The sequence below is a fragment of the Chelon labrosus genome (genome assembly GCF_963514085.1).
Source record: "Chelon labrosus genome assembly, chromosome: 7".
Classification (NCBI taxonomy): domain Eukaryota; kingdom Metazoa; phylum Chordata; class Actinopteri; order Mugiliformes; family Mugilidae; genus Chelon; species Chelon labrosus.
Genome location: NC_140343.1, coordinates 19,150,047 through 19,177,502, shown reverse-complemented (window position 1 = coordinate 19,177,502; position 27,456 = coordinate 19,150,047). Strand labels below are relative to the sequence as shown.

At 41.2% G+C, this 27,456-nt stretch overlaps 4 protein-coding genes across 6 annotated transcripts; 2 read left to right on the top strand and 2 right to left on the bottom strand.

Annotated features, from left to right (window-relative positions):
- The first annotated feature begins 816 nt into the window (after nt 1-816).
- Nucleotides 817-8,456, top strand: LOC311490449 (nucleotide sugar transporter SLC35D2-like). 2 transcript variants are annotated; one of them, XM_084547930.1, is made up of 13 exons: nt 817-847; nt 1,100-1,265; nt 1,556-1,589; nt 1,695-1,781; nt 2,592-2,659; nt 2,765-2,836; nt 2,989-3,057; nt 3,306-3,408; nt 4,088-4,180; nt 4,796-4,863; nt 5,138-5,216; nt 5,297-5,379; nt 7,103-8,456. In XM_084547930.1, exons 2-13 carry the CDS (start codon nt 1,156-1,158, stop codon nt 7,206-7,208), a joined length of 972 nt encoding a protein of 323 aa, XP_084404056.1. In that variant the 5' UTR covers nt 817-847; nt 1,100-1,155; the 3' UTR covers nt 7,209-8,456. The 2 variants fall into 2 exon arrangements, with proteins under 2 accessions (XP_084404056.1, XP_084404055.1); XM_084547929.1 differs by lacking the exon at nt 817-847 and having other exon boundaries at nt 930-1,265.
- Nucleotides 8,457-9,570: 1,114 nt separating this feature from the next.
- LOC311490759 (transmembrane protein 205) lies at nt 9,571-14,640 on the bottom strand. 2 transcript variants are annotated; one of them, XM_084548424.1, is made up of 4 exons: nt 14,121-14,640; nt 13,143-13,397; nt 12,251-12,414; nt 9,571-12,154 (listed from the first exon to the last, which is right to left on the bottom strand). In XM_084548424.1, exons 2-4 carry the CDS (start codon nt 13,240-13,242, stop codon nt 11,852-11,854), a joined length of 567 nt encoding a protein of 188 aa, XP_084404550.1. In that variant the 5' UTR covers nt 13,243-13,397; nt 14,121-14,640; the 3' UTR covers nt 9,571-11,851. The 2 variants fall into 2 exon arrangements, with proteins under 2 accessions (XP_084404550.1, XP_084404549.1); XM_084548423.1 differs by lacking the exon at nt 14,121-14,640 and having other exon boundaries at nt 13,143-13,452.
- A 159-nt stretch (nt 14,641-14,799) lies between these two features.
- dhcr24 (24-dehydrocholesterol reductase) lies at nt 14,800-23,723 on the bottom strand. Its single transcript, XM_084548823.1, has 9 exons — nt 22,742-23,723; nt 21,930-22,085; nt 20,638-20,743; nt 20,060-20,178; nt 18,250-18,513; nt 18,036-18,179; nt 16,140-16,337; nt 15,864-16,042; nt 14,800-15,764 (listed from the first exon to the last, which is right to left on the bottom strand). Exons 1-9 carry the CDS (start codon nt 22,970-22,972, stop codon nt 15,611-15,613), a joined length of 1,551 nt encoding a protein of 516 aa, XP_084404949.1. The 5' UTR covers nt 22,973-23,723; the 3' UTR covers nt 14,800-15,610.
- Nucleotides 23,724-25,215: 1,492 nt separating this feature from the next.
- Nucleotides 25,216-27,262, top strand: LOC311491176 (uncharacterized protein). The gene is made up of 2 exons (XM_084549034.1): nt 25,216-25,899; nt 26,903-27,262. The coding sequence occupies exons 1-2, from the start codon at nt 25,488-25,490 to the stop codon at nt 27,211-27,213; spliced, it is 723 nt and encodes a 240-aa protein (XP_084405160.1). The 5' UTR covers nt 25,216-25,487; the 3' UTR covers nt 27,214-27,262.
- Nucleotides 27,263-27,456: the final 194 nt, after the last annotated feature.

Genomic DNA, 27,456 nt, shown 5'->3' with positions numbered 1-27,456 from the left:
TTTTTGGGGAGATCTGTGCGGGCCACCACATAGCTGGAGACCTTTAACGCAGAACCCTGTTCAAGTCTGCACTGTACTAACTGCAGGCCCTCACAGGGACCCAATGTTATGAAATAATCATCATATATTTCACTCTCAACTTCACCTTTAGTCCATGAGAACAAAATGAAGATCTGGATTCCTACCAGATATTAACACACAGTCCACAGCTGATGAGGAGCACATACTAATCACTGAGTGTTTCCATCATTAAGCATGCATTTTGCCTACATCTTGTGGTTGAATAGTAAACATGGCACATTCCACTGTTTTTTATGTCTGCAGTTACGAATGTATTTATCAGTATTTATACTTAAATACTGTATATTCACCGTATTTATTTCTGCAAATCTCCTCAGGACTGTGCACCTTACCTCTGTCTATAGTTTCATATGTCTTTTTATGCTGTATATTGTTTTTTTGCACTGTTATTGGTGACGGCTTTAATCTCATTGTACATGTGTATAGTGACAATAAAGGCATTCTGTTCTATTCTATTCTATTCAGTGTGAATAACACACACATAATAACCACAAAAACACAAATGAATAGTGAGAACAGGTTTATTGTGGTAAACAGGAAATATAATTGATGTAAATGACTGTAATTATAGCTTACTATTTCACATCTATAGCAGACAACGTAACGCCTCAATTAAACGTAGCTAATGAATGAATGAGTCACCTAAATGGTGATTGGGTTAAACGGATCACATGTCGGGTTAGAACCAGGAAGTGTTGTGCTGTCCGTTAAATGAACTGATAGATGATTGATAAAGTGTGGGGGAGATAGTAAAGCTGCAGAGAAGGTAACGTCTCCATCAGACTGTTTCTTTACGAATCCTTGTAAAAACAAAAATAATAATTATCTATAAAGCAATACGTGGTTTGTGTTTTCAGCTTTTTATATGTGCTTGCTAGGTCGATAAACTGCATGCTGTGGTTAATTCCAGCAACATTAAAGTAACTATTTTTTTTGGACGCTCGAGGCGGAAGTTGTGAAACGTTGACGTTACCGTTGTGTGTGTGTGTGTGTGTTTGTGTGTCGGTGGGCGAGCCAGTGAAGTGATGGCAGGGGAAGAGCCGACGCTCATAGAGGAATGAGAACTTGTCGGGGATGGCGGACAAACCTCTGACACTGTTCGTGAAGCTGTTTGCCGCCGGTTTTTACGGTCTGAGCTCGTTCCTGATCGTCGTGGTGAACAAAAGCGTCCTCACCAACTACAGGTAACGGTTTCACTGACGCTTATAACGGTTGCCGTTGGACGAGCCGCCGTGTTAGCTAAACCTAGCTACTGGAAGTTGTGTCTCGGCTTTGATAGAGGAGCCGACGCCGTGGAGCTCATTAGCTCCAGGGCAACTTTTTGGCTAGCGAGGCTAAACCTTGTAGTACAGAAGAAGAAGAAAGCTAAACAGTCTTTAGCATGTTGTGGAGCTAAATGTTAACCGTCCATTGTTAATTTGTGATATTAGCTAATTGCAGTGTGCTGAGGTTTTAACATCCAACTCTGTTTCAGGTTCCCTTCTTCAATATGTGTCGGAATAGGACAAGTAAGTTGAATGCCCCCCCTCCTCCCTCCTTATTTGTAACAAAGCACACGCCGCTTTTTAAAAACCCAGCCAGCTCCACTGATTTCCTCTCAAATGTGTGTTCAGATGTTGGCCACGGTGATCGTGCTGTGGGTGGGCAAGGCTGCGAGGGTGATCACTTTCCCCGACTTCGATGAGAGCATACCTCGCAAGGTGAGACTCACCTGTGGTTGGAACAAGTAGCTACTCAGATCTTCCACAAACAATCTAAAAAATACTCCATTGCGAGTAAAAGTACTACAACCTTTACTCAAGTAAAAGTATTTATCTGCAAAGTTGGACAAAGTAAAAGTACTCCTGACACACCCGGATAAGCTCTGTCACGTTTACGCTTTTAAATGTGAAATACTGTGTTTAAGTGTAATCCTAAATCATTTGTACTTTAGTATTAGTAGTAAATAAGCATTACAGTACTCTGAGTCTTATGCTACTATACTTGGACTCCACCATATACTGTATGTTATCACTGATGTATTAACATGCAAGCAGTATTTAAATGTTGTAGCTGACAGAGGTAGATCTGATTTTGCTCATTATATATATGCATTTTATATAATTCAGTATGTCATGACAGTGTTTTAAAGTCCTAATCCACTGTAAAGATAAATTATGTTGTGCTGTAGAAAGTACAATATTTAACTACTATAATGGAGTCCAAACAGAGTAAACAAATAAGTAAAATGCAGAGTAAATTTACTTTACAACATTGCCCCTTCATCTACCTTTGTTTTTGAATGACAGACATCCATAACAGATTTCCAAAGGCCTGTAGATGTATTGTTGTGCTGGACAAACTGTCCTAATTTCAGTTTACTTCAAATACTTTTTGCTCCGGATTTCAATAAATGCTGCCTCTCAGCTAATCAGAGTCTTCAAATGGTTTCGGCTCTAATCTAATTTTACATTTTTATCAATTTTCTGGTCCTTCTTCGGCAAACCCAAGTGTATCTTCTTGTTTTGTAGACGTTTCCTCTACCTCTCCTTTATGTGGGAAATCAAATCACTGGTTTATTCGGAACCAAAAGGCTGAAGTAAGTTCTCTGAATCATCTGTTAAAGATAAGTTGAGGTAACTGTGCATCCAATGCCATGAATCACTGATAAATTTCTGTCCTAACTTATGTCATCTTCCTCCAGTCTGCCGATGTTTACAGTCCTCAGGAGGTTCTCCATATTGTTCACTATGCTGGCAGAGGGATTTCTGCTCAAGTAAGGGAACACATTAAACATAACCTACTTTCTCTTGTAATTTCCTGGTCCTTTTGTTCAGATTGACGCCAAGCCTTTTTTATTGGCTTTTATTGACTGCACAAAGCAGTCAGATTGAGTTTCATTGCTGTGCTCTCTTTGACTTGTGGCAGGAAGAAGTTCTCCAGGCCAGTCCAGCTGACAGTATTTACAATGATCCTTGGGGCGTTTATAGCCGCGAGGTAAGGTCAGCTGCATCCAGGTGGTCGTGGCTGTTAACCAGACCAGAATTACCTTCACTACAAAGTGCTGTCCTGTCTTGATATATGTCCACACTTAGCTGATATAGTCCTCAGAGTCATTAGACACAGCTGTAGCTATAGGAGCATTGTTGAGACACACCATGCCCCGAGCTATAACTGACAGAACACTTATTTACTTTTTTTTTTTTTTGACACTTTCCAATGTTTTCTCTCATCTCTGTTTGTAGCTCAGACTTATCCTTTGACCTGCAAGGCTATGTATTCATTCTCCTGAACGACATTCTGACTGCTGCCAACGGAGCCTATGTGAAACAAAAATTAGATGCGAAGGTATGTGGCAACACCATCTGATGAATAGTGAGCATTGTTGGGTAGGAGCTGTTTTTGGCATTGAGCTGATGTTGGTGAATGTGGAGAACCCAAACTGTCCTTCAGCTTCTGGCTTAAAGGAACGCAGTGTGCACAGACACTCTGAGCGACTTCTTTTTTTTTTTCACTCCCCAGAAAAGTGATTCGATTATCGGGGTTTAAATGTGTTTTTGTGAGTCAGGGTTATTCTAAATTACTGCCATGCTGCTTCACTAATTGTTTTGCAGAGTTCCCTTCATTTTAACTGTTGAGTCAGTAATGGCTCGTAGTTTGTTTTGGTTGTTTCTTGCATCGCGTAAGCAGACGAGTTGGCTCTCGCGTTACAGCAGGGGCAGAACTCTGTCCAGATTTAGTCTGTAGAGCACCATCTGCTAGCACAGAGCTAAACTGGGGGGAGGTGGGGGGGTGGGGGGGTGGAGTGAGTGAAAGGTGTGAAACAGGAACAGACAAATGCATACTTTCTCTTCTAGGTAGTGTGGGTGTAGTGGTCTGGCCATGTATGACATCTGTGTGCTAGTTAGTGAGGAATGCTCTGAAACACTTGTGAATAACTGTCTCTGTTCTGCCTCTACTTATTTTCTGTATTCCTGTTGCCGTTTCCCCATTTCCACATCTGTTTCTCTGCTCCCTTTTTTTCCAGGAGTTAGGGAAATATGGATTATTGTATTACAATGCATTATTTATGATAATTCCCACTCTGCTGTTGGCTCACGTGACTGGAGATATGCAGAAGGTGAGCCGTTCTACTCTTCTAATGTTCTTCTTTCAAACCTCCAATTCACAGCCATTCATTTTTTTTTCATTTGCTGAACCGCCAAGCTTAGGTCTTGTAGTGTGTTCTTGGGCAGTTATAGCAAGTTATAATCTTACATTAAAGTAACTGCACATACGTGTAAGCATGGGTGTGGGCTGTAAATATGAGCTTTTTGGTCAGCACTGGCAGAGACCTTCTGGTTTGCCCAGCTGGGGCCCAGCAGCCAGGAACGCACAAAGATGCTATTATGCACCTCGCAGAGTTATTACAGCAACGTCTACGACTTCTCTCAACTGAATAGTCACAGCACAGATACAGGCTGCTACTTTTTAAAGCTTTTTGGAAACTCAGTGCTGCATTTACAAGTTGTAAATGTTACTTGTACTGCTGTCCTTGTCATCAGCTCCCTGGAACTATTTATTTCATTTCCTGTCTTTCGCTGAAAGCCTGACATGACACACCCAAAAAGCAATAACTTAAAGCAAGTCATTTGAATATGTGATCACATACCTTGGCTGCTTTACCCCTTTTCATTAGCGTTTGATGTATATTTGTGCATTTTCACTAATGGAGTTTTGCCGATTCCCTTGCCAGGCCGTGGAATATGAGGGTTGGTCGGACGCGGTTTTCCTCTCCCAGTTTATCCTCTCCTGTATCATGGGGTAAGATTTGGAACAAAGTTTAAGTGTGTCATACATTCATGTGCAATCAAGATAGTGTCTTGTCCACAACATTACACCACTGTCTGTGGTTTTCTATCAGTAGAAATCTAGAATATGAGGAGAATGTGTCAGCCCAGATACAAGGCCACTGCTTGGCTGAGTGTGAAGCTCACAATGACCCTGTTGTCTAACGTGTTGCATTAACGTTGTGAAACGTGATTTCGTGCTTGAACACGCTTTGAGTCAACTGTAATACGATAAAATTATTTTGCAGGTTTGTTCTGATGTATTCCACTGTGCTGTGTACTCAGTACAACTCAGCTTTAACAACTACGATTGTGGGATGCATCAAGGTGAGACGCAGGTTTCGGTGAAGTTGAATACACTGTAACACAAAGCGCTCGGCTTCATTAACACGTTCTCTGTTTTGCAGAATGTCTTGGTGACGTACATTGGGATGGTTTTCAGTGGAGACTACATTTTCTCTTGGACTAATTTCATCGGTTTAAACATCAGGTATGAAATCACGAGGTGCATTTTAAGGACGCAGCAGTACCGATACCAGTATCTGTGTATGTGTACACAGATACTTATGGCAGTGTAATATTAACTTCTCGTTAGCAGCACAGGTAAGCAGTAGTAGGTGCTGCTGGCTTCTCCCAAGAATTTTTCAGCATATACTACCAGCTTGTGTAGCAGTGATGTTACAGTCTCTCATTGAGCAGGAGTGGCTGCTTTTGCTAATGTTCGGTTCTGAATATGAGCTCCCCAACAATCTAACTGTTCATTAGTGGAACCTTGATGTTTTAATGTACGATAAAATGTCTCGTTGTCTTAAGAGACCCTGAACACAACACGACAACCATCTGACATACCAGTCTGTAAACTGAATGTTGTATGGTCACACAGCAGATAGACCCAGTTAAATAACACGGCTCCTTTTTATAATCTAGTGTTTTTAGCTACACTACTGAGCGTCCTGCCTCCATTGTTGGTAATGTGTTGCTCTGTCAGTTGACCACTAACATAGCTGAATTATTAGATGGATATTTCTCACATATACTCAAATATTCATGTTCCTTGTAAGATCAGTCTGACTAATGTTTTCTCTTGTGCGCTAGCAGGTCAGAATTTTAGATTAGGACGTTCATGGTTGTCTGAATCTTACTGTGGACACTAGTTCTCCACTAATAATCAGAATAGCAGCCCAGTCAGAACAGGGATGCCTCCTGTATCCACCTCAGTCACAACAGACCTGATGAGAAGGACTTTTCAATCAGATTGAGAGGGGTGGAGAAAATCTTTGATAGTCTGTTATCGCCTGTTAACGTCTAATAACATGTAATCATTCAATTGCTTCTCCCTGGAGTAAGTACATTCTTACTGTGCATGGTTGCCTGTGATTCCAGCTTGCTTGAACGAGTTATTCAAACCAGCTGGAGCTGATGTGGGCAGGGCTGTTTTGGTCATCGTGTCCTAGAGAATGGCTTCAGTGTTGTCAAGAAAGTTGGGGAAAAAACATTCTGTTATATTTCTGGCAGATTCAAAGCTTCACAGTGGGCAGAGCCACTTTTCATATTTTACTGAATTTTTCTGATTGTGAATCTATGTTGTGGCATTTAAATGCAAGTATCTTATTATTATTCATCCATGTAAACAGTGTTTAATGATGTCTGTCAGATTGAACAAACATAGTCCACGCAAACATATCAACTGTGTACTAATGGCTTTGATGATCCCTTGACTTTTATTGCCACCATTTACTTCAAATTGTGGTTTTCAAGTAAATTATCTTGGCAAGTATTGGACGGATTGCTTTGAAATGAGATTCACATTCATTCAGGAAGTATTACAATAATTTGGAGCCATCATTGGGTCCACTTTTTAATTTGTCCGGTAATTAGTTTATGAACACATTGAGAAAAGAAAAAAAAGACATTTCTTAGCTTTAGCTGATTTCATTTAATCAGTAAAGTTATAAATGCCTCAACATAATATATAATTCAGTTAATGAACTTAAACAGTGTGGCCTTTTAGTGTTACATTAGTTCATGTTTTCACTGTGCATGCTGGATCTTGTTAAGAAATAGGACCAGTTTTACAGCCTGTGATGCGCTCTAACATGTTCACCTTAATACTGTGATACACAAATGACAACATGGTTTTGTCCAACATTGTCCCTTTAAAAATCTCCTTTTACAGATGTACTAACATGTCTGCTCTGTCTGTGTCGTTGCAGTATTGCTGGCAGCTTGGTGTACTCGTACATCACTCTCACAGAGGAGCAGTCCAGCAAAGCAAGCGAAAACACCAAGCTGGACATTAAGGGCAAGGTGGTCGTATGACAGAGACACTGGATTTTATTATTTTTAGGCTGATGAACAATTCTATTTTTAGACTTTTATTTATGGAGTATTTCAGCTGTGAAGGCATGGGACTGACGGTGTGCATTTATGTGGAAATGGAGCCGTGCCGTCACCCTGCCTTTCCTGCCGCTGCCATGGTTACACAACCCTCCAGAGGGTTTTGTATGTTGACTTTTAGATGGTGTTATCTTTTTAAGCGTTTGTATTTTGATACTGTACTTGCGAGCATTGAGAACAAGGGAACATGGAACCAATACTATTTATATTAAAACATTTCTAGATATTTAGACAAACACAATATTTAAAGTTAAATGTCGGGTGACGTCATGTTTCACAGGAGTGAACAGCTGGATTGATCAGCCGTTTTAAGTGTGTGAGTGTGTGTGTACCGACGAATCATGGGAATATTAAGTAATGGTTATTTTAAAGGCACAATCCTTCATATTGCCTTTTCTGTTTTGCTGTTTACAAGGAATGTAACTATAGGTGCCTTCTGAGCACAGCGAGATGCACTGACACTGACATTTTCTGTTGTTTCAGTCTTTTATCCTGGTACATATCTTTTGATTTTAGCGCAAACACTGTTTATAAGCTTGGTGGTGACAGAGATCTAACATCACCCTTCAAACAACCAAAGTGGACGGGCAGTGGGCTGTTATGTTTCCATCAAGGATTGTGGCTTTAAATGATGTTGCTGCCTCCGTTTTGGGAGATAATTTAAGAAGACAGTTTACATTTTTGCTCCCTCAGTATTACAGAATGTTTGTTGTTGAATCTTAGGCTGTACCTGGTTCTCTCTATGCAGACTTAACAAACAGTACTTACAGTTTGTTACTTGTATAAGGGGGTCCATTTGTTTTGTTTTTTGTTTTTCTTGACACATTATCGCACTTTTAACTGAGGTGTCACCTAAAAACAGCCTCACCTCCTGTTACATTTCATCGTTCGTATTGAGATTAATGTACTTTCCTGAAAAGTTCAGTTTCAGGTTTTTTTTTTTTTTTTTAAAAGTACTACACAAGGAACTTGGTTATTTAAACATTTAATAATCTGGTACGAGTTTCTTTTTCTTTTTTCTTTTTTAAACACTTTTGTCAACATGGTTTTATATTTATTACTATTTGTAGGTGGAGTGGCTTGATCTGATTTCATGTCAAACAGTAACCATGGATTTGTAGCTGAAACCTGATGGTGTATTTTTACATTAAAAAAAAAAACTAAAACTTCTCCTGACGTGATGTATTTGTTGTTCAGGTTGCCAGTCATTTCCGCATCTAGAAGATTACTTATATATTTAAGTATTCACCATCTAAAATCCAAGACTTCTGTGTTTTGGACTGATGTAATTTGAAAGTAAAAAGCAAGTGTTAGTGAAGTAACGTGAGATTACGTACGTTGGCATTCAGATTTGAGATGAGAAGTAACATCATAGAGTCCCCATAGATGAAGGTAGTATCTGAGGACAGGACCCATATGTCTAGATGCTGGTGAGCCATCCTGGACAACCTAGGAGGAGCTGTAGGAGAGCTGCATGACAGATGTGGAATGAATATAAAGAACATTTACTCAGAACTCAAACAAACACATCACTGGACAAGAGACTTCAGGTTGAAATTGAAAAAAAGTGATTTTGATGTGGGAAAGTAGAAGTGGTGAAGACAATGGAGCAGCAGAAATAGACCAAATTGACTTAAAGGGAATAAAGATATCGTGTGAACAGATCATCCTCGTTAAACATCCACCAGCTTCATTTGAGTCTTTGACGTCAGGGAACTCCTATTTTAGACACTCCCATGTTAATATTTCCACACAGCTCCGCAACTGAACCTGTTTATACTTCCAGCCAATCATAAACTACAGCAGGGAAATAGTTCCCCCTTCTGTCAGATCTGTATAAACTGGAGTCAATTTGTACAACCCTCCCTCCACCCACACATCTGACATTACCTATTATGTGTAGAAATCTATGTGACTGTAGCCTGTTCAAAGTTCACCAGAGTTAAATTATGTTTTTTTTGTTGTTTTTTTTCCTGATAGCACCACCCTGAAATGTTTTAAGTCACACCATATACAATGATATCTTCTTGGACATAAACTCAGCTGGTGCAAGACTAGAAATCTAAGCAGTTCACCCAAAACATGAAACTACCAGTCAATGTGGCATCAATCTGGTACCTTTTAAATCCAGTTCATGAAGCACAGAGCCAAAATAGAAAACACCTGTACTTCCAGAGCAAGTTCTACATATTTATCTACAGTTAATGCAATTAAAAAAAATAAAATAAAAAAAAAAGGCTGAAGATGAGGCACACATTAATAGAAAATACATTTTAATACAAAAAACATGCTGAAACATCTCCGATACAAGCCCACTACCATTAACAGCTCAGTTCTGACCATACTGGTCTTAATTTACATTCAGTATTCAACAATTCCTATTATAACCTCAACCCTGTCATCATAAACATATCATTAAGAAAACTGCCATAAATATCCACAAATTAAAGTTTAAAATTTAACATCCGAATACAGCCTTTATGTTTATACACAAAACTGTCAAATGACTTTCATTCAGAATCTTGCTGAGCTTTCAGGCAACATCAGAAATGATAATATATATATATATACACAGTTTGCATTGTTTTTGCCAATATTAAGCACCTTCATTAGTCCAGCCTGAACCAACAGATAAGGGGGAAGAGATTCAGAATCCACCCTCAGTGGTAACCACCTCAAATATGGAATTGCTGGTGTTGATTGTATTTTTACTCCGGTTTACATGTACACATAAAATAGGCTGACACAAACAAAAACCAAAAGGTAACAAAATCACACTGACTGAAGAGTTTCCTCTAGACAGGGAGAACAAGGAGGACGAGAAACGAACATGTAACTGACCACAGCTCCTCTGTGCTCGGTATGGGAAACAATTTAAAGATGTTCAACCTAAGACTAAAAACTGCACAGAACACAAAATAGTTTGGCTTTGATTCATGCCTGCATATTTCCCCACAGCCAGGTCATGACTAAACAGTAATACACTCATGTGCTGCAGGTTGTTGTAAAATGAAGCTAAATAAATCACAGGGAGTTACAGACATTTACAGTAGCTTTAAAGTCCTTCACCAATATACATGAAATGATGAGTGGTATAGGCCCAATGTAAGGTAAAAACATTTATGGGGGTCACCCTGGGATGTTAAGTGATCACTATAGAATGCAGAAGCGTCATTCAGGTCTTTAAATAGACTATCCTGCAGGGCACCAAGTGGTCACAGTGGGGTTTTCTTTTCTACTCTTGTGTTGTTTTCCCTTCAATCCACAGCCAAAAGCAGTGCTCTAGCACTAACTTACAGCAAGAATGTATTGTGGTGTAATAGTTATGCACTGTGTTACACAACAAGTTTGCTGGCTCAACAATACAGACTTATCCGAGCCACAAGTCTGTGTACCCACTAAAATTAGTGTCTACACAGCCCTCACTGGCCTTCCACATTAAAAGCATCATGTAAAGTGTCACATCACGTAGGCTGTGACATCCTGTAGGATCTGTGTGGATCGTGGGAAATGCAAAAGTTATTGTAGGGAATCTCATTATTTGTTCCATCTCACTGTGACGCCCATACTACTACTACTACTACAGACATTTAGTCTAAACAGAGCCACATCAACTCAAGCAAGTCTGATCAATACTTTTAACCATCCCAGTAAAATATGCCCCCATACTAATATCTGCATCAATGTGTCTACAAGATTGTTAAAACCCTCAAAGCTGTTCAGCAAAACTGAAACTCTGATCCCCATTTCCACCCATGGCCACCCACAGAGTTTCATGACGCACTAATAAAGGCAGGAAAAGAGCAAGGCTCTACCTGCTGGACGACTAGACCAGCCCTGCTGTCTCCCTGCTCATTTTGCAGATCAATACAGCAGTTACAAAGACCATTTGATTCAGACACAAGTGTGCCCTTGACAAGCTAAAAGTAGTACTGACTGCATACTGGAGTAAACGTGATTAAACCGTTCTTTATATCAGCATCAGCAAGGGGAGCTAAAGATAGTACAACCTTTCACACACATGTGCTTGTAAGGCAACATAAGGTCAGGACAGGGCAAACCTGTGACGCTACACTGTAAGCAAGGTAACACAACTCCACCCAAACAGAAAGAGCGGGAGTGAGCAGCACGGGAGTGGTTCCCTTCCTAAAGCTGCCTTTCGATTGTGTGCATATAAAAAGGTGCAGTGCATTGGGATATTTTCTTCTACCCCGTCTCTGATACTGCTATAGTTTTTAAAACATTCCACCTGTTTTATGTTACTGTAAGGTAGGTATGTAGTGATGGTAAAAGGAAATCTCCAGGCAGCCAACGACATCAGCCACACTAGGTGAGAGGTGAGACGTTACTCACCCCTCTACCTTCAGGGAAGAAATGTGGTTTCCTTTCATCATTCCCCAAGACAAATAAACAACAAGGCTTACCTGACATTTCATCTCATACCTAATAGGCAGAAAAAAGACGTGAATTAAATATATAAGTTACAGCTTCAAATCAAAAGTGTTCCTGGATTTGTGATGGTATTCATCGAAACGATTTAACAGTCCAGCTGCTGTGTGTCAGTTTTACAGCGTGACAAGGTTCTCGGCCATGTAACAGAGACTGTAGAAGTTGCAGCCTACGCAGCACAGGTTACACAGCGAGGACAGCAGCCTGTACAGCCACAGGCGGCTGCTTAGGTGTCTGTATTTGACGTCTGTTTCGCACAGCTTGGCGTAAGCTTCGCGGTTAGACGACAGGCCGATGTCCTGACCCAGACCGCACGTCTGCTCGATAAGATGCATGTCGGCCATGATCTCTGATGTCATCTGGCCAAACCACTGAGCGTTCACAGCCGCAACGGTCACCGACACAAAGAAGATGAAGATCTGGCGGCAAGAGCGGAAACAGAAATTAAGAAAAGTTAAAAAAAATAAAATAAAAAATGTATAATGCAATGTGGCGACGGAGAATAATCAACACACCTGAAAGGCTTCTCTGTCATTCAGCATGTCGCTGGGATGATACACGGCGTAGATGGTCAGGTTAAAGAAGGCGCAGGCGGAACCCAGGTGGAGGTAGAAAGGGACAAGGCGACTCTGAATGAACCCATAGGTGTGTCTGTTCAGGTGGCTGTCCATCACAAAGCCTGTGCAGAAAACAGAGCACTTAACAGCGCAGGGGATGCAATGGTTTCTATTTATATACAAAGCACCGCATGAGCAGCTATGTCCTGAAAAGAACATGATTAAAAACAACAATTTTAGATACATACATACATTTCTAATAGAGAGTCTACGTTGTTTCTGCATTTTAGGATTATAAACGATACTTTATAAAATTATGTTTGCAAAAATACAACCACAGTAGGATCATGACAAAAGCAGTGGGCAAGAAGCTCAGCTGTTTCAATGCACTGAGGGCCAAGAAGGGGTCATTCTGAGTTAATAATATACAGTAACTGCTGAAGAGCAGATAGACAGCTATGTGAATGGCATAGCTCTACAAGCAGGCCATGTACGCAGATTAGTTCAGGCAATAATAATTTAATAATAATAACTTTGTGACCAAGCTGACCAGCTGAAGAAAGACAGAGTCTGCATATAGCCATGAAAAAAAAAAAATGGGAGTAAACCACCAGTTCACAACTGCAAATACAACAGCCCAAAACACAACATGATCCAGTCTCTCAGGTCATATCAGGGGATAGTCGGGACCCTACTGAACAACCACCTCACTCATGATCAAGTTGTGCATTCTGCAAAACAACAAACCAACACATTCTGTATCCTGAAATCATCATTCCTCATTTGTATATCTGAATTTTCTGTTTACTTTAATCCCGTGTGTGCATGTGCCTTTGTGCATGGTACCAACTTGAAATGAAGGTGACCCAAATTTGCATTCCCCAGTAGGTGGAGAGCAGCAGCAGCTGCAGCAGCTTCACAGTGAAGGTGGGCTCCTGGTCAGTAGGCATGCTTTCTCCCAAAGCCTCTCTCCTCTCCCCGGGCTGGTCTCCACTGTAGTCTGCAGAACAGCACAAACTAGAAGGACAGGTAATTCTTCTTGCTGCACCACTGGTTGGCCCTGCCTTTTTGTATGGAGTGCACTTGATGCTCCCGTCCAGAGTCTCTGCAAACATGCAATCACAGCACTGGCATGAGGTTGTGGCAACATTCAAGAGAGCTAGAAGGTTTGTGCCCAGTCACAACAGGCCATGAAGCTAAAATTACTATTAATTCAGACTTACACAATTATGATAAGAACAACACACCTTCTGTTATTGGGATAGGGGCAGCTTATCTAGTGTCTGGCTGGTGATAAAACAAGCAACAGGTCTGAGCGTTGAAAGTATGTAAAGTATGTGTTTAGTATGTCAAAGGTTTATTTCTAACCAGAATGGTCCTGAGACGTTCGCACAAGGAAACTAGTCGGCTGTCCTCTCCTTACCTGCAGTAGTAAAGACCCCCGTCGGGAAACTAAAGCTACACCCAGGGAACTTGAGCTAAACTCAGTAGCTAAAACTCAACGTTTACCAGCTAGAAACAGACACCTGCTGAAGGTTTACCGACTTGCGGGGCTGCAACACATGTTCAAAGTCACCTTTGAAAAGAAGAAGCTTAATCATAAACTAGCTAACAGCGGCTAATACGGTGCAGCAGCAGCAGCAGTGATAAAACTTAACGGACTAGCCAACAGCTAGCTAAAATTAACTTAGCGGGACTAAGTTAGCTTCTCTTAAAAACCCCTACCGTAAGTCTATATTTTCCCGTCATTTAGAGTCTTAATCGTCTTAAGAGGCAGTGCAATGTTAGTACTCAAACTTTAATGACTAACAACCTGACTAAACCGTACCTGTGTTTCCAAATGACTCCGGTCAGTTTGTAGAAGTTGTTTCGGGTGAAACAGCGATGTTACCAAACCGGCTGCAGGAGCTCCTCCGACAGTCCACCCAGTCAGCAGCGACTCACACACACTGGACAAGAAGGCGGAACCGCAAGTGTCAGGATGTGTTATGGAAACCTTTCCCCTGCGGCTCTGACAGCGCATATATACTGGTTCCTCCGGTATCTCCAGCAGCAGGTTCAGGTAAAACCTCCCTTCATCCAGGATGTCTTTAGTTACTAAAGCCCGGCGCTGCTTGAAACACAGGCTGGCCAAGTATCATATGAAACATCTGTATATAGTAACGCGAGGAACTAGTTAAAGAGTGCTGCTAATAAATCAAACCTAGTCACTATATGCACAGAGCTGATCAATGCACACACAGATGTATGCGCTCCTGGTTTGCCTATATTTGTGTCCTCCTTTATGGGGGACCAAAGTGTTGGACCCCACCAGATAAATCTTTCACATTAAAAGGTTTAGGATTAGATTAAGGAGAATCTATTATGGCTATGGAGAGTCCACGTGAAAGTAGTAAGACAGAGTTGTGTGTGATTACCATGATATCTCAAAAGAATGAAAACTGACTCGATTGCAGAAATTATTATTTTTTTAATTAATTAATTTATCCAACTCTTAAACAATCCAGGAGATATGATCTCATTTTGATATCAAAATAGAAATTATGGATTTTCGGATTTACAATTTTACTTTTGTTTGTCACAAAATGATGTATTTTAAAATAAGTGCATGAGGCTCATCAGGAGGTCGTGTTTTCGAAGTGTTTTGCAATCTGGGAAACAACAAGATACACCTATCAACCACAGCAATAAAACCAGGTGACAGGTGAAGTAAATAACATTGATCGTCTTGTGACAATTCAATGTTTTTCTGGGAAACTTTTGGACCTGGTATACATGTGGATGTTTCTTAGACATGTACCACCCACCTAGACCAGACCAGGCACCCCCACCCCACCGCAATGACACTCCTTGATCCCAGCAGCCATCCCCAGCAGGATGCAGCCTGACACAGGCACACACACAAAAACATGAAAAACAGCACAAGGTGTTGACCTGGCCTCCAAATTTACTAGATCCCAAAGTATCAAGTATCTGTGGGATGATCCATAGAGGCCCCTCTCCTCAGCCCATAGGATCCAAAGACCCCCACTAACAACATTCTGTTGCCAGACACCACAGGACGCCCTCAGAAGACCCATGTCGTATAAGACATTTGGTACAATATGGTCTCATCAAGTTTCATATAAAGTTTTAGTTAGGCAGCACATGAAATCAGAACGTGATTAAACTTTGAACATAACCCATATAATTGACAACATTCGTCCTTATTTTTTTGTAGAAATGTCCTAAAACTAGTGTCTTTCACCAAGTTGCAGCCAGTGTCTCAGTGTTACTTTGACACAGGGCTGAGGTCGGGGCAGAGACAGGAGGTGAAGGTCAGTGTCGGGCAGATTTACAGATTTTCTCATAAACCTCTGGGAAGGCTTCCTTACAACCAAGCTCGTCTCTTAGTCTGTGGTACAGCTGTCCGTCGAACATGTCCCAGAACTCCTCTTTGTCCATGTACACATCTGCATAAAGCATCTGGAACCTGTAGGTCAACGAGACAGTATGTAAATACAAAAAGAGTCAGTGCAGTGTGAATGTCACACCGTAGCTTTGGTTGCTGAGTTTAAGTTGTGTGGCTTACCCATGCACATCTCTGACAAACTTCTCTAGCTGACGCGTTGATGCTTTAGCTTCAAAATTTTTGACTTTAGGCTCCCCGTAAGCCCCAATGTCCACGTACAGCTCCTCCTCTTGACCTTTAGGGTGAACCATCCCTCTGCCCGGTGGCAAGAGGAATGGACACAGCCACAGAGGGTAAACCTGAAACAACAAAAGTAAATTAGAGAATTCGAAAAGAAGTAAAATATATGGTATGTAACCTGAGAACGCTGGACGCTAATCCATATTTGATTCTTACACTGATGTCTTGATGGAAGTGTGTGATGGCAGCCTGCAGATGCTTCATGGGTATCAGCATGTCCTGGACCACGTGGTGCTGTTCATAGAGACGTCTGATGGTTTCTCCCTGAGTGAGCTTTAGCAGAGAGATCTTGGGAGGAACCATCCACCCAAAAAGCCAGCGGAACACGGGATTGTTTCCAAATGGAATAATGTCCTGGAGAGAAGGCACAATTGTGCACTAAGATATACAGTATGCAAACAGGTAAAGCTGCTCTTTTTGATACAGTTCCTTGACAAGAGTTGTAATAATTGACGTCTGATTCCAACTTCACAGGTATGAGAATATATAGCTCTGCTCTGCCTAAGTTAGTTTTAATGAAATGTCTTTGGGTTTTGGACTGCTGGTAAGATCACCTGTCGGTTTGAGGCGTTGTCTGTTTTAAAGTTGTAAGGCGATGCAGTGTGTGCATGTGCTACATAAAACTATTGTGGCACACTTAGTGGATAATATGCACACACACATATCTTAAAATATATATTTTTGGTTCACACTAAAAACCAAGACCTCTGTGACCTCCCAACCTCTGTGACCTCCCAACCTCTGTGACATGGCAGATCAATCAGTCATCAGAAGTCAATCTAATTCCTGGCTCAACCTCGGTTTCCCTACACTAAGAGAATAATTATAGACACATAAAAGTGCAAGTGTTTAATCAGACTAATAGAAAGTAAAGCTATATCTCAATAATTCATTTGTAGCAAGAAGCTAGTTACTGACAATCAATTTATTTTAGATATAAATTAGAAGGTCACTAGGAAAAAGGTTGGGAACCACAGAGTTAGACATTAGAAGTTATGTTGAGATGTCACGTTGTCACACAAACAGCCATAAAACTTAACCTCACTGCGATTATCAATCATTGCTGAATATTATATATTAAAATTCACGTCCCATTCAGTTAAAAGCTTTAAAATATTTCACTCTGAACACCATCTGTTTGAATTCACAAGGTTTGTTTTCCGTGCTTTCACATTTCCAGAAGATGAAAGAAATTCACCCGTGTAGATTGAGCGTTACTTTCTTGGATCATGTGACTGAAAAACTTCTGATCAACTCCATTTGGGATTCATTGATTTTAAGTAGGCCAGATGTTCAAATTTGAATCTGTCAAGATGAATCGTATTTACTTTTGAGGAACTTGATTTTTTGAAAAATAAATAATTCTTTGCTCACATATTGATTAGGTGTGTTTCTTTCCAATATTGAACGCTTGTGTAATAAATAAAGCAAAGAAGTAACCTTAAAAGCCTTTTCCTTAAACCAAATATCAGTTTAGTTATATAAACAGAGTAATATAATTCCTATTTAAATATTTTAATTCTAGCTAATTACATTTAAGATTTTGCATTCTAAAAATGTAATATGTAATTGCCTAACAAAAGAAACAATCACATAAGTAATCTCTCAAGTATAATCTAACATTTTTGCCACCTACGTAACAGTCAGTATTAAATTATACATTTCATTAGTTGAGTAGAAGCTGAGTTGTTCCATTTGTTCATGTAAATGAAACGATGATATAATCCTCTAAAGTTCCACCAGAGGGCAGTCAATGATGCCAGTCGAATAACACTTTGTCTACAAGGGCACTCTCTCTGAGCAGCGAAGGGGCTCTATGAAGCATCTCTTAAGCCAGTGAGATGCATAATTCATCACACTATTTACTGCTACAGAAAGTAAAGGATGCCAAGCCCTTCTCAGGAATAGAGAGAGAGAGAAGAGAGAGAGAGCATTAGAGCATTATAAAGAGAAGTGAGCAAACAAGTTGATGACAAGCTAAAATATGGCAGATACGGGCAGCTCTTTAATGTACTCTTCGGGCTCTCTGAAACATGGATCCTGTGTGAATACCTGGAGCTCCCAGAAGATGCTGCGCGTGTGTCTGTGATAGTACTGCCTCAGAGGGATGTACTCTACTCCAGTGTGGTTTCCTTTCAGATAGCCCTCCACGTGCTTAAAGAACCAGGGTTTAAAGTGCAGGCCGATCCTGTTGATCTGACGTGATAGAGAAACAAGGTAAGTTAAATGTGATCAAACATGTGAGAAATACTCACAAATACGTCACCTTGTCAGGCTCTGCGTGGTCAGTCATGGTCCCTGTCATGATGACAGCAGTGTCCAGGCTGTATTGGATTCCCTCTACAAATGTGTTCTGCTTGTTCTCTGATGCTTCGCTGAAGTGTTTACAGATGTTTTCCAGTCCTCTGACCGGCTGATAGTGCAGCTTCACCCAGGGTTTAGCCGGGACTATTTTAATCTCAGCTGCCACCAGGAACCCCAGAGTTCCGCATGACCACGGGACTGCGTGGAACAGGTCTGAGTTCTCCTCCTGTGTGAACAAGGACATAATGTGTACAGATCTGTGGCACACTTGTGGTGGTGACTGTGGTCATGGTCCTTGGGCTTTTAACATTAGGCTATTTGTGTTGCACGTTCTCACATTAGCAAACCTCACAGCAGCGACCACTTTATATTCTCACAAGGTGACTACTCTTCTTGCTTTCCTTGGTGTGACCATAACACAACATGCTACTGTTACAAGCCACGCTGCAATGCTGGGGCCTGTGTCAGAAGATCACCTAAAGTGTTCAGACTCGCCATATTTTTCCATTATACAATAGTCACTACAACTGCAGGGTCACAAAGTAGTGCCATGACCGACTCACTGGCCAATCGAAGGTTTCAAGCTTTCTTGACCTTTATGAGGCTGTTTGGACAGAAGGTGTCAGGGATCAACTACTGGAAGCAAGAATATAGACAACGAGTAGCATAAATATCACTAGTTGTATTTTGTTTGGAAACAAGAATTGTGGACCTGTCTGTGGGTCATACAAAAAGAACAAATTTGGGGAGCAAATATTTAACGCCACACCATATTGTGTGTGTAATGACACTCTGGACTCCAATTACAGGCTAGTCTTTTTGTTGGGATGTGGTGTGCTGGCCATAATACCCTGGTTGTGTTTTTGGCATCGCAGTTTTCATACCAGTATCACATGGTTTGAACAATAGCGTGGCTCTGTTTGAATTACGTACGGCAACAAAAATGGGATGACCCATTTCTCCAGCTGATAAATGTCTACTTTATTTTATCAATTAATGGTAGCGTTACTGTAAAAGAAAGGCTAAACCGATATAGCGTTTGGTGTACGTGATCAGAGACACGCATTCTGTGTCTGTATCTGTAACGGGGCTTTACTTTGTATTTGCCAACATATGAGTTTTAAAAAAGATCTGTTTACTATGATTATGTCTGTTCACTAGTCGAGAACTGTCGTGCTCTTCTTCCTGCATCATGGCATAATCTATGTATGATATGTGTCATTATAGAGTAACCTATAATATAACCATGACCTGGGCTGCTAATTTGCAAAGCTAAAATATCACAACGCTGCAAATGAAATGCGATTTTGGCTATGTTAAGAATGATTCCTTTAATAATTTCATGCTGAAGTTAGTTATGAGCTGAGAAGCTGGGGAGAGGGGTGTCACGAGTGCTCCTCACTCGTGTTTGGTCACAGGGGAGACAACAATTTGACTAAAAACACATGTCCGTTTAAATCAAGCCTCAAGAGCCTTTTGATCTCAAGCAGCGTGATCAGGACCACTGATACGAGGACTTAATAAGAGATTACACCCACAGAAGTATCAGGTTACTGCTGCCTGAAAAAGTAATCAGACATACGCAATAAATACAGCACAGTCAGGCAACTATAATAGGCTAAGAGATAAATAATATCTGTCTTCCATATTTTTTGGGACTGCCGGGCAATAAGACCTTACTGGGGAGAGATCCACAGACAGATCAAAAATGTATTTAATGTAAACGCTCAGATATATTACTCATACACAACACACACACATTCATTTCTCACCTCAGTGCAGCGTACTAAACTGCCATCAGCTAGAACCAGTTCGTATGCAACACAGATGTGCTGAAACAATCCATAAATGTGGGAGGAAGACTCAATGCCTGTGCCCATCACCAAACCACCTGAGAGAGGGGAGAGAATAGAACATATTCTGTAGTAATTGAATTTCTACCTGGGTGAGAACAGCAGCAGGCAAACACAGGAGCAGATAGCAGCGCTTTCCTGCTGTGAGAGTGTATATCTGTGCCTGTGTGGACCTCAGGATTAATGAATGTACCATGGCCTGATGGGAAAACATTAGATTGTTGATGCGTAGTTTATGGCATCAGGAAATCCATTATGAAACCCAATCCAAGGGTGCTTCCACACTGCAGCCATTTCCTCTCAGTTCCATCTTTTGAGCTACAACATCAGTCCCTTAACATAATTACAGAAGTCGCTGAGGCTCTAAACAGGATGCAGTGATTGATGGCAGAGATGTGGGATCTGCATCACGGAGCTGTGGAAGTCTTCTCTATTTCTAGAAACCAGATGATGCTATTTACAATACAACAAAACAATTTGCAATATACAGGACATACCCACAGTGAGGTCATCCAGCTCCGGCAGCACTGGCAGCGTCCAGCCAATGGAATTTAGGAGAGCGGTCACTTGACCCATGTTAGCCAGTGGCTCAACTCTCACCACCTAAAACAAAGAGTAACAATCCACCATCAGATGTTTTTTATTTTTTTTTTTTAATTATGTGTTAAATTGTGTCCTCCTGGCTAAAGATCTGGGACCACAATTGACATCAGATTGGTGATAAACGTCAGGAGATAGGGGAGCATTAAGCAACAAAGGTCAACAGTGGCTCGGGGTTGAACCATGGACTCTGCTATTATAGTACACACTAGATTTCCAGACTTCACCAGTCATAGGTTACACAAAACAACAACTAATGCTTATCAATCTTAATAAAGTTTGCTAGCATTGATATTAAAACAAAGTTACAGGACAAGTACATTTTTTACACTACGGTGGCGCTAGAATAAAGCTTTAGAAATCAGAAGTAACTGGTGGTGAGGGGATCATGAATGTGTGTCTCAAACTTCACAGCAAATGTTCACTGTTTTCATAATTAATGGTTTACATTTAATTTACAACCACAAATGAAGAACATTTAGCAAAGTTAAAGGATAAAAATATTTCGACTTTAGGACACATCCTCTGGGAACCATGAATGTACTGATTTTCCTGTTAACTCTTTCAGTCAGGGCGGAAGTGGTGGATGAATTCAACTGTTACATGACAGTGGTGCTAGAGCAAAGGTTAAAGGGTCACTGAAGTTACTAGGTTTCATCCTGAGGGGATCATAAACATGGTCCCAAACGTCCCTGGCAATGTTTTTGAATGTTAGTGGTTTAGATTTCACTCAGTACCACAAATGTCAACCATATGGTGGAGCTAGAGATACAATCAGAAGACTTTATGATAATCTCAATCCCTCAGATAGTTGTTTAGTTCTTTCAGTCATAAATTAAAATGAAACTCAAACCAGTGTCAATATTTACATAGGGCGATGAAGCTCTGTGTTTCTTATCAGGAAACACACTGGCAAAATTGACAAAATGAATAGCGTCTGCGATCCATTTAGATATTACACTCTCAAAGCCGAGGCTTTGCAAATGCTGTTACTACTTTATACCAATAATATATTAATCTTCCCTCTATGACAACTATAAATGTAAGTAATCAAAAGGGTCCTTCCGTAAAGTTGAACGGACATGCTCGAATGGTGATGGTGTAACCAAAACTCACTCATATTGCTATTGTTGACTGGTTTCCACAGGAATGCAAAACACGTGGAGTTGCGTTAGTTGCCTCCTCTTACCTGCCTCTTTGTGTCCACCTCCAGAATGTCCATCATATTGATGGTGATGTTCTTGTGGGTTTTCTTGTATTTCCCCACTCTGAGAGACACGGTGAGCCAGCCGGGTCGACCCGTGCACATCCGAGTCTTACGGCCGTCCTTCATCCATTCACGCACCTGAAAAGTGTCAAGGAAGCTGGCGTTAAAGCACTCACAGTCCAGCACATGTAAACATCAACTGTCTGCATGTCTAGCGCTGCTTTAAAGGAATTGGCCTTCCACTATTTTTTAAAATAACTTCTTACTAAGACAGCTATAGGTATAAGAAGCTCACAGAAAAGCAACTATTGCGTGTGCAGTGTGTAACATGGTGTTGCAGCATAAAAACAGTTAAATAAATGAAAAGACTTGAATAATTGGCAGATAAGGCAAGAACACAAATGCTATGTAATTATGTAATCCATAAATTGACGCATAAAATCACAACACAAGGAGACAATGTGAGTTTTTACCCATGATCCCTTGCAAACCATGAACATTCATCCACTCATTCAATCATTCATTCATCTTCTGTAACCACTTGCCCTGTGAAGGGTCGTGGGGAGGCTGGAGCCTATCCCAGCTGAACCATGAACACATGTAATAAAAACACTTTATCTTAACACACAAATAAAACAGATTCCTCTGCGTGGCAGAAACACTGATATCCTGCAGCTGATTAAAACTTTAGCATAGTTGCAATATAACTGGAGCAGCGTTTTTTTTTGTTTTAGTATAGTGGAGACGAGACACCTGTCCACGCACACGCCTCGAGGTGGTGACGGTTCGCTCACCTGTCTCTGGATGTCTCGCACGCGCTGCTCGTGCAGTTTGGGCGCAGAGCACATCTTGAAGATGAGCCATGATCTCACATAGTAATACACATCGAATATAACGGAGAGAGGCAGCAGGAACAGACACACAAATATCCACCTCTGGTGAACGATCACGTAATCTAGACCTTTGACTTTGATCCACAGCAGGAACATGACGACCAAACCTCCTACATACAGCAGCGGGTCCATCGTGGACAGACGTGTCAGTGTGCTCACTTCCCAAACTGAAGATATCTGCAACACCTCTCAGCAGAGGAAATAATGTAAATGTAGGTACTGGCTATCCCAACCCCAAAAACCTGATCACCCCTTCACTGCGATAGGTAGGAGGGACCAGAAGGGAGACCAGCGCCGCCTCTACTTCACGCTGATTGGCCAATATCACCACGAGGGTGGGGCCATTCCCACAAGCTTCACGCTTATTGGTCAACTGAGTGACAGTAGAGAATTCCACAGATGTAGCCTTTCAGTAGTTCAACCAATCATAGAGCACTCGTCTGTCACACCATGCAGCCTGTATCAGGGCTGTGGTACAAGTTACAGTCAAACTCCAAACTTAAGCATACATAACTCCTCTTCCCCTTTTATTATTCACTGCAACGATCATTTAGTGGACCGTTTATATTCATAACTCATTTGTTGTCAGTATATTAGGGTTGTAGTCTGAATTTGGATCATGAATTATATATAATGTTCGGGTGTTTTATTATTATAACTTCTTATTTAGAGGTATTGTGGTTCATTAGGTGGCCTTTCAGTTATAGTCTGTGTAAATGTAAATCTGTGGATGGTGAAATCTGTAAATCAGTGAGTCTTCCGCTTTAGTCAAGATTTAAATCCTCAAAGTGCTCCTGGATCTACAAACATCCAGGATCCCCTCAGGATGAACTGTAGCAGCTTGGACAAACGTTTAATGGCTATTCAAGCTTCACCATCTGTTCTAGATGTTTACCCAGTACTTTGGTTTATGTCAAAAATGCTCTAGTACATGCAGTTCAACATATGCATGCAGGCCGTCCTGTCTCTTAAGTTCGGGGGCCTTTTGGAAGGTTTGTGAACATCATGTGGATGCAAGAAAGTAAACTGGGTTGTGCTCATATGATCACACAGGTTGCCAGAGTGGCGTACAAAATGAGCTTGTTCCCAGAGGCACATACAGCTGTTATAAGATAAGACAGTAGCTAATAATAATAATAATAGCTTTTTTATTACCTGAAAAAAAGAAAGAAAACATTTTCCTGGTGGTAAGGACAGCATAGAAGGAAAGAAAAAAGGCTTTGAATGCTAGCTAACTGGGTGATCAGAAACAAACTGGTTGTGTGCGATGAAAGCGTCTTAGCATTCCCAGCACCCAGTCAGACTGCACGGCAGTGTCAATTCAGACTGTTCAGAATACATGTGTCTTGTGAAAAATATTTATTCAGTGACTATGGGGTGGAGGACTTGGTCACAGTCTGTGCTCATAAAACCGGTAAAGGAGCAGTCGCTCATATAGTAAGCTAGAGTTGTGAACAATGTAGGCGCCGTTTATTAGCATGCTAGTGTTAACATTTAGCTTAAGCACCCTTCTTGTCTATCTCCTTGTCTTGTTAGTCTTGTCGTAGCCTATTTTACTGTATTGTTCTATACTGTTTCCCCTCTTTGTTCATATTACGTTGTATAACATTTTAATATATCTAAATAAAACAAAAGTTTCAAAACGTCCACCAGTTTTTAGCTAACAGTATGTAAACTGACCCCAAGGCAAATTCTGATTAGCATAAAAACACATGAATATAGACTTCTGTCTGACACTGCATTACCAGTGAACCCTTTAATAAATTCACTTATTCGTTCATCAGTTCACTAAGTCAGCAGCACAGGAGGTAAATTGTATTAAATAACATTTTTGGGGATAAAATTTGTAAATTAGGTTTAATTTAGCTTTCTCTGAAAGCAGCATTCCTTTTATAAATTACTACAAACAATTTGAGGTTGTGAGGTTGTGCTGAGAGTTGTTTCACGATGTGCCATGTAAAATAATGGAGGCTGAAATTCCTTTGTGTTTTATGTCCAGTATGTCCATTTGTGTTTAGAGAAATGGCTTTGAGACACTCATCCATTCCCCCCTCTCTCTCCCTCTCTCTCTTTCTTTCTTTCTTTCTCTCTCTCTTTCTCTCTCTCTCTCTCTCTCTCTGTCTCTCACACACACACCCACACACACCCACACACACACGCACACACACAGGGCTAAAGTGGTACCCTTCAGACACATTAGACAGAGGGAGGGTGGGGCGCCAGTAAAGATTTCTTAATGGGCTCTGCTGTCCTCTCGTCCATCTGCCTTGATGATAAACACACAGCTACTCAACATTAGCCTGATGCGCACCATAGCTTTATCTCTCTTTGTTTTCCCACAAACCATCAGTTTGTACACTTTTCGACAGGAGCTGGAGCTCCAGAGACTAAGAACTAACACGAGGACTAATTGACCAGGAGTATCTGAACTGGAACAGAAATGGAAATTAAGGAAACAAACGAGTAAGATTCAGGAAGGATTCTCGCCCATAGGATTTCTGTGACTGTGGAGTGAGTCATTTGGATGTCTGTTTACTGTCAGCGCATGGGGAGTGCACTCCGTGGGACTGTTTATATGTGAGTGACACTATCCAGCCAGTCACCGCCACACAGTAACCTCAGTAAGAGTTGACAGTCCTCGGGGAGGATGCCTTCCCTGCACCACGGAACAATCTTCATCGGAGCCTTCCTCATTGTCACTGGAGGATCCACAGCCTTCCTGGCCTCGTACCAGAGCCGCCTACAGGCTTTCTCCCTCTGCTGCGTGGTGCTTGGGGTGGTCATACTTATCATGGGGCTTTTTTGGGCTATGAATAGCAAAAGTGCTGCAAACTATAACCACAGAGAGTTCGACCCGGAGTGCCCACATTATCCATACAACGACTACACCAACTACCCAAGTCACCCCCTCTTCACTCCCCCGGGGAGCCGCTTCCCAGAGTCCCAGTCAGTGTTCCTGCCTAGGTGGGTGAAGGAAAAATTTGTTCAATTTAATGTTCCCTTTACAGGACTGTGTTTGCTCATATTACACCAGAAACAATGTTGCAGATTGCGTACTCTCTAAACTGGAAAAAAACTATTTAGATAACCCCCAAAAAACATGTTTTAAATGTCCTATTTAGTCTAGTCTAGTATAGTCTTCCCAGTCCCAGTCAAAATAATTTGATATATTTCAGATTGTTTGATCGATCCGGGTGGTAAAATCCTGACCTGTTTGCTTTCATGCTGAAAGTTAGAAGAGAAGATTGAGATGCAATGTATGCTAAACATGAAGCTACAGCTGATTGACTTATTGTAGATTAGTATTTGACTGTAAACAAAGGTAATGAAATTAGTCCACACAAATTACTTAGACTCACTAATAAATCTTTTTCACCACATGCATTTTGACTTGACACAGCAGGGAGAGTGCAAGAGCATTAATGATGCATTCCCATTTAGAGGATGTTATGCTTCGGTCCCCGTCGGTTCACTGCTAGGAAACCTAACCATCACGAATTCCGCATGTGCTTACCCACTGTGGCAAACCAAAATGTCTGCCGTGAAAAAGGCTGGAACCACTTTCATCCAGTGTATAGCACAGGTCTAGGGATGCTAAGCACAAGTGTGCGGATCGATTTATAGCAGAGAAATAAGATATAACATGTCACTTGTAAGCTAAGCTAAGTGGCTACCGGTTGCAGCTTTATATTTAGCAAAGCTAACACGTGTGTTAGTTTTCTCATTCAATCTGACTCTGCAAAAAAGCATATTTGTTTCAAGTTCAAACTATTACACTCACTTGACGGTACAGGTTTTATTTGAAGCAGAGCAGCAGACTAGCTCCTGCTGTTTAGCTAGTTGTGTGCAACTTGTGGAAGAGAAATCCTGTATGCACATTACTCATGGGTGCAGATCGTGACTATGGATGTAATTCAAAAGCTTTTTATCATCCCTCACAGCTGGGATGTCAATTATATGCTACCTTGGAAAACTCAATTATTTGTCTGGAAACATGACTACTACTGACAGAATATGACTCCATCTGCTGTCTAACATCTGATCTCTACACTTATATCTCAGAACTTTATTATGCATCAGTTTTGTGTTTCAACATGAATGCCCTCACACGATTTCTTACTTTTCACGAGTGTAGGACGATGGAACGCCACAGGCAGTGTGCTCGCGGTGAAGATTTTGACTACCCTCCCATGGACTCCGGTGGTTTTAGTCCAACGCCTCACCCTCCTCCGTGGCTTGGACCCCCTCCTCCCTACGAGGTTGCCATCAAGACGACGTGCAGCTCCACACACCTGCGGCGGGCTTACTCAGACACCCAACTGGCAACAGAGCCCCTCTTTGGACAGTCAAGAGAGATCAGCTTTGAGGTGTGATGCTGGAGGATGAAGACTCCTCACCTCAAAGCAAAATATAAATAGGCACAATACTTTTACTCAGACTCTACAGTAGCTGTCTGTTGGCAGCCACAAACTGTATCGCTCACTTGAAGCATGCTTCTTTCTTGGTCCCAGCATGTTTTCCCTACTATTCCTGTAATTACAATTCAGGTGTTAGCACACGCTCCAATATATGTTAAAGGGAGAATCACACCGAGTTCAGCCTTATTTTACTAACAT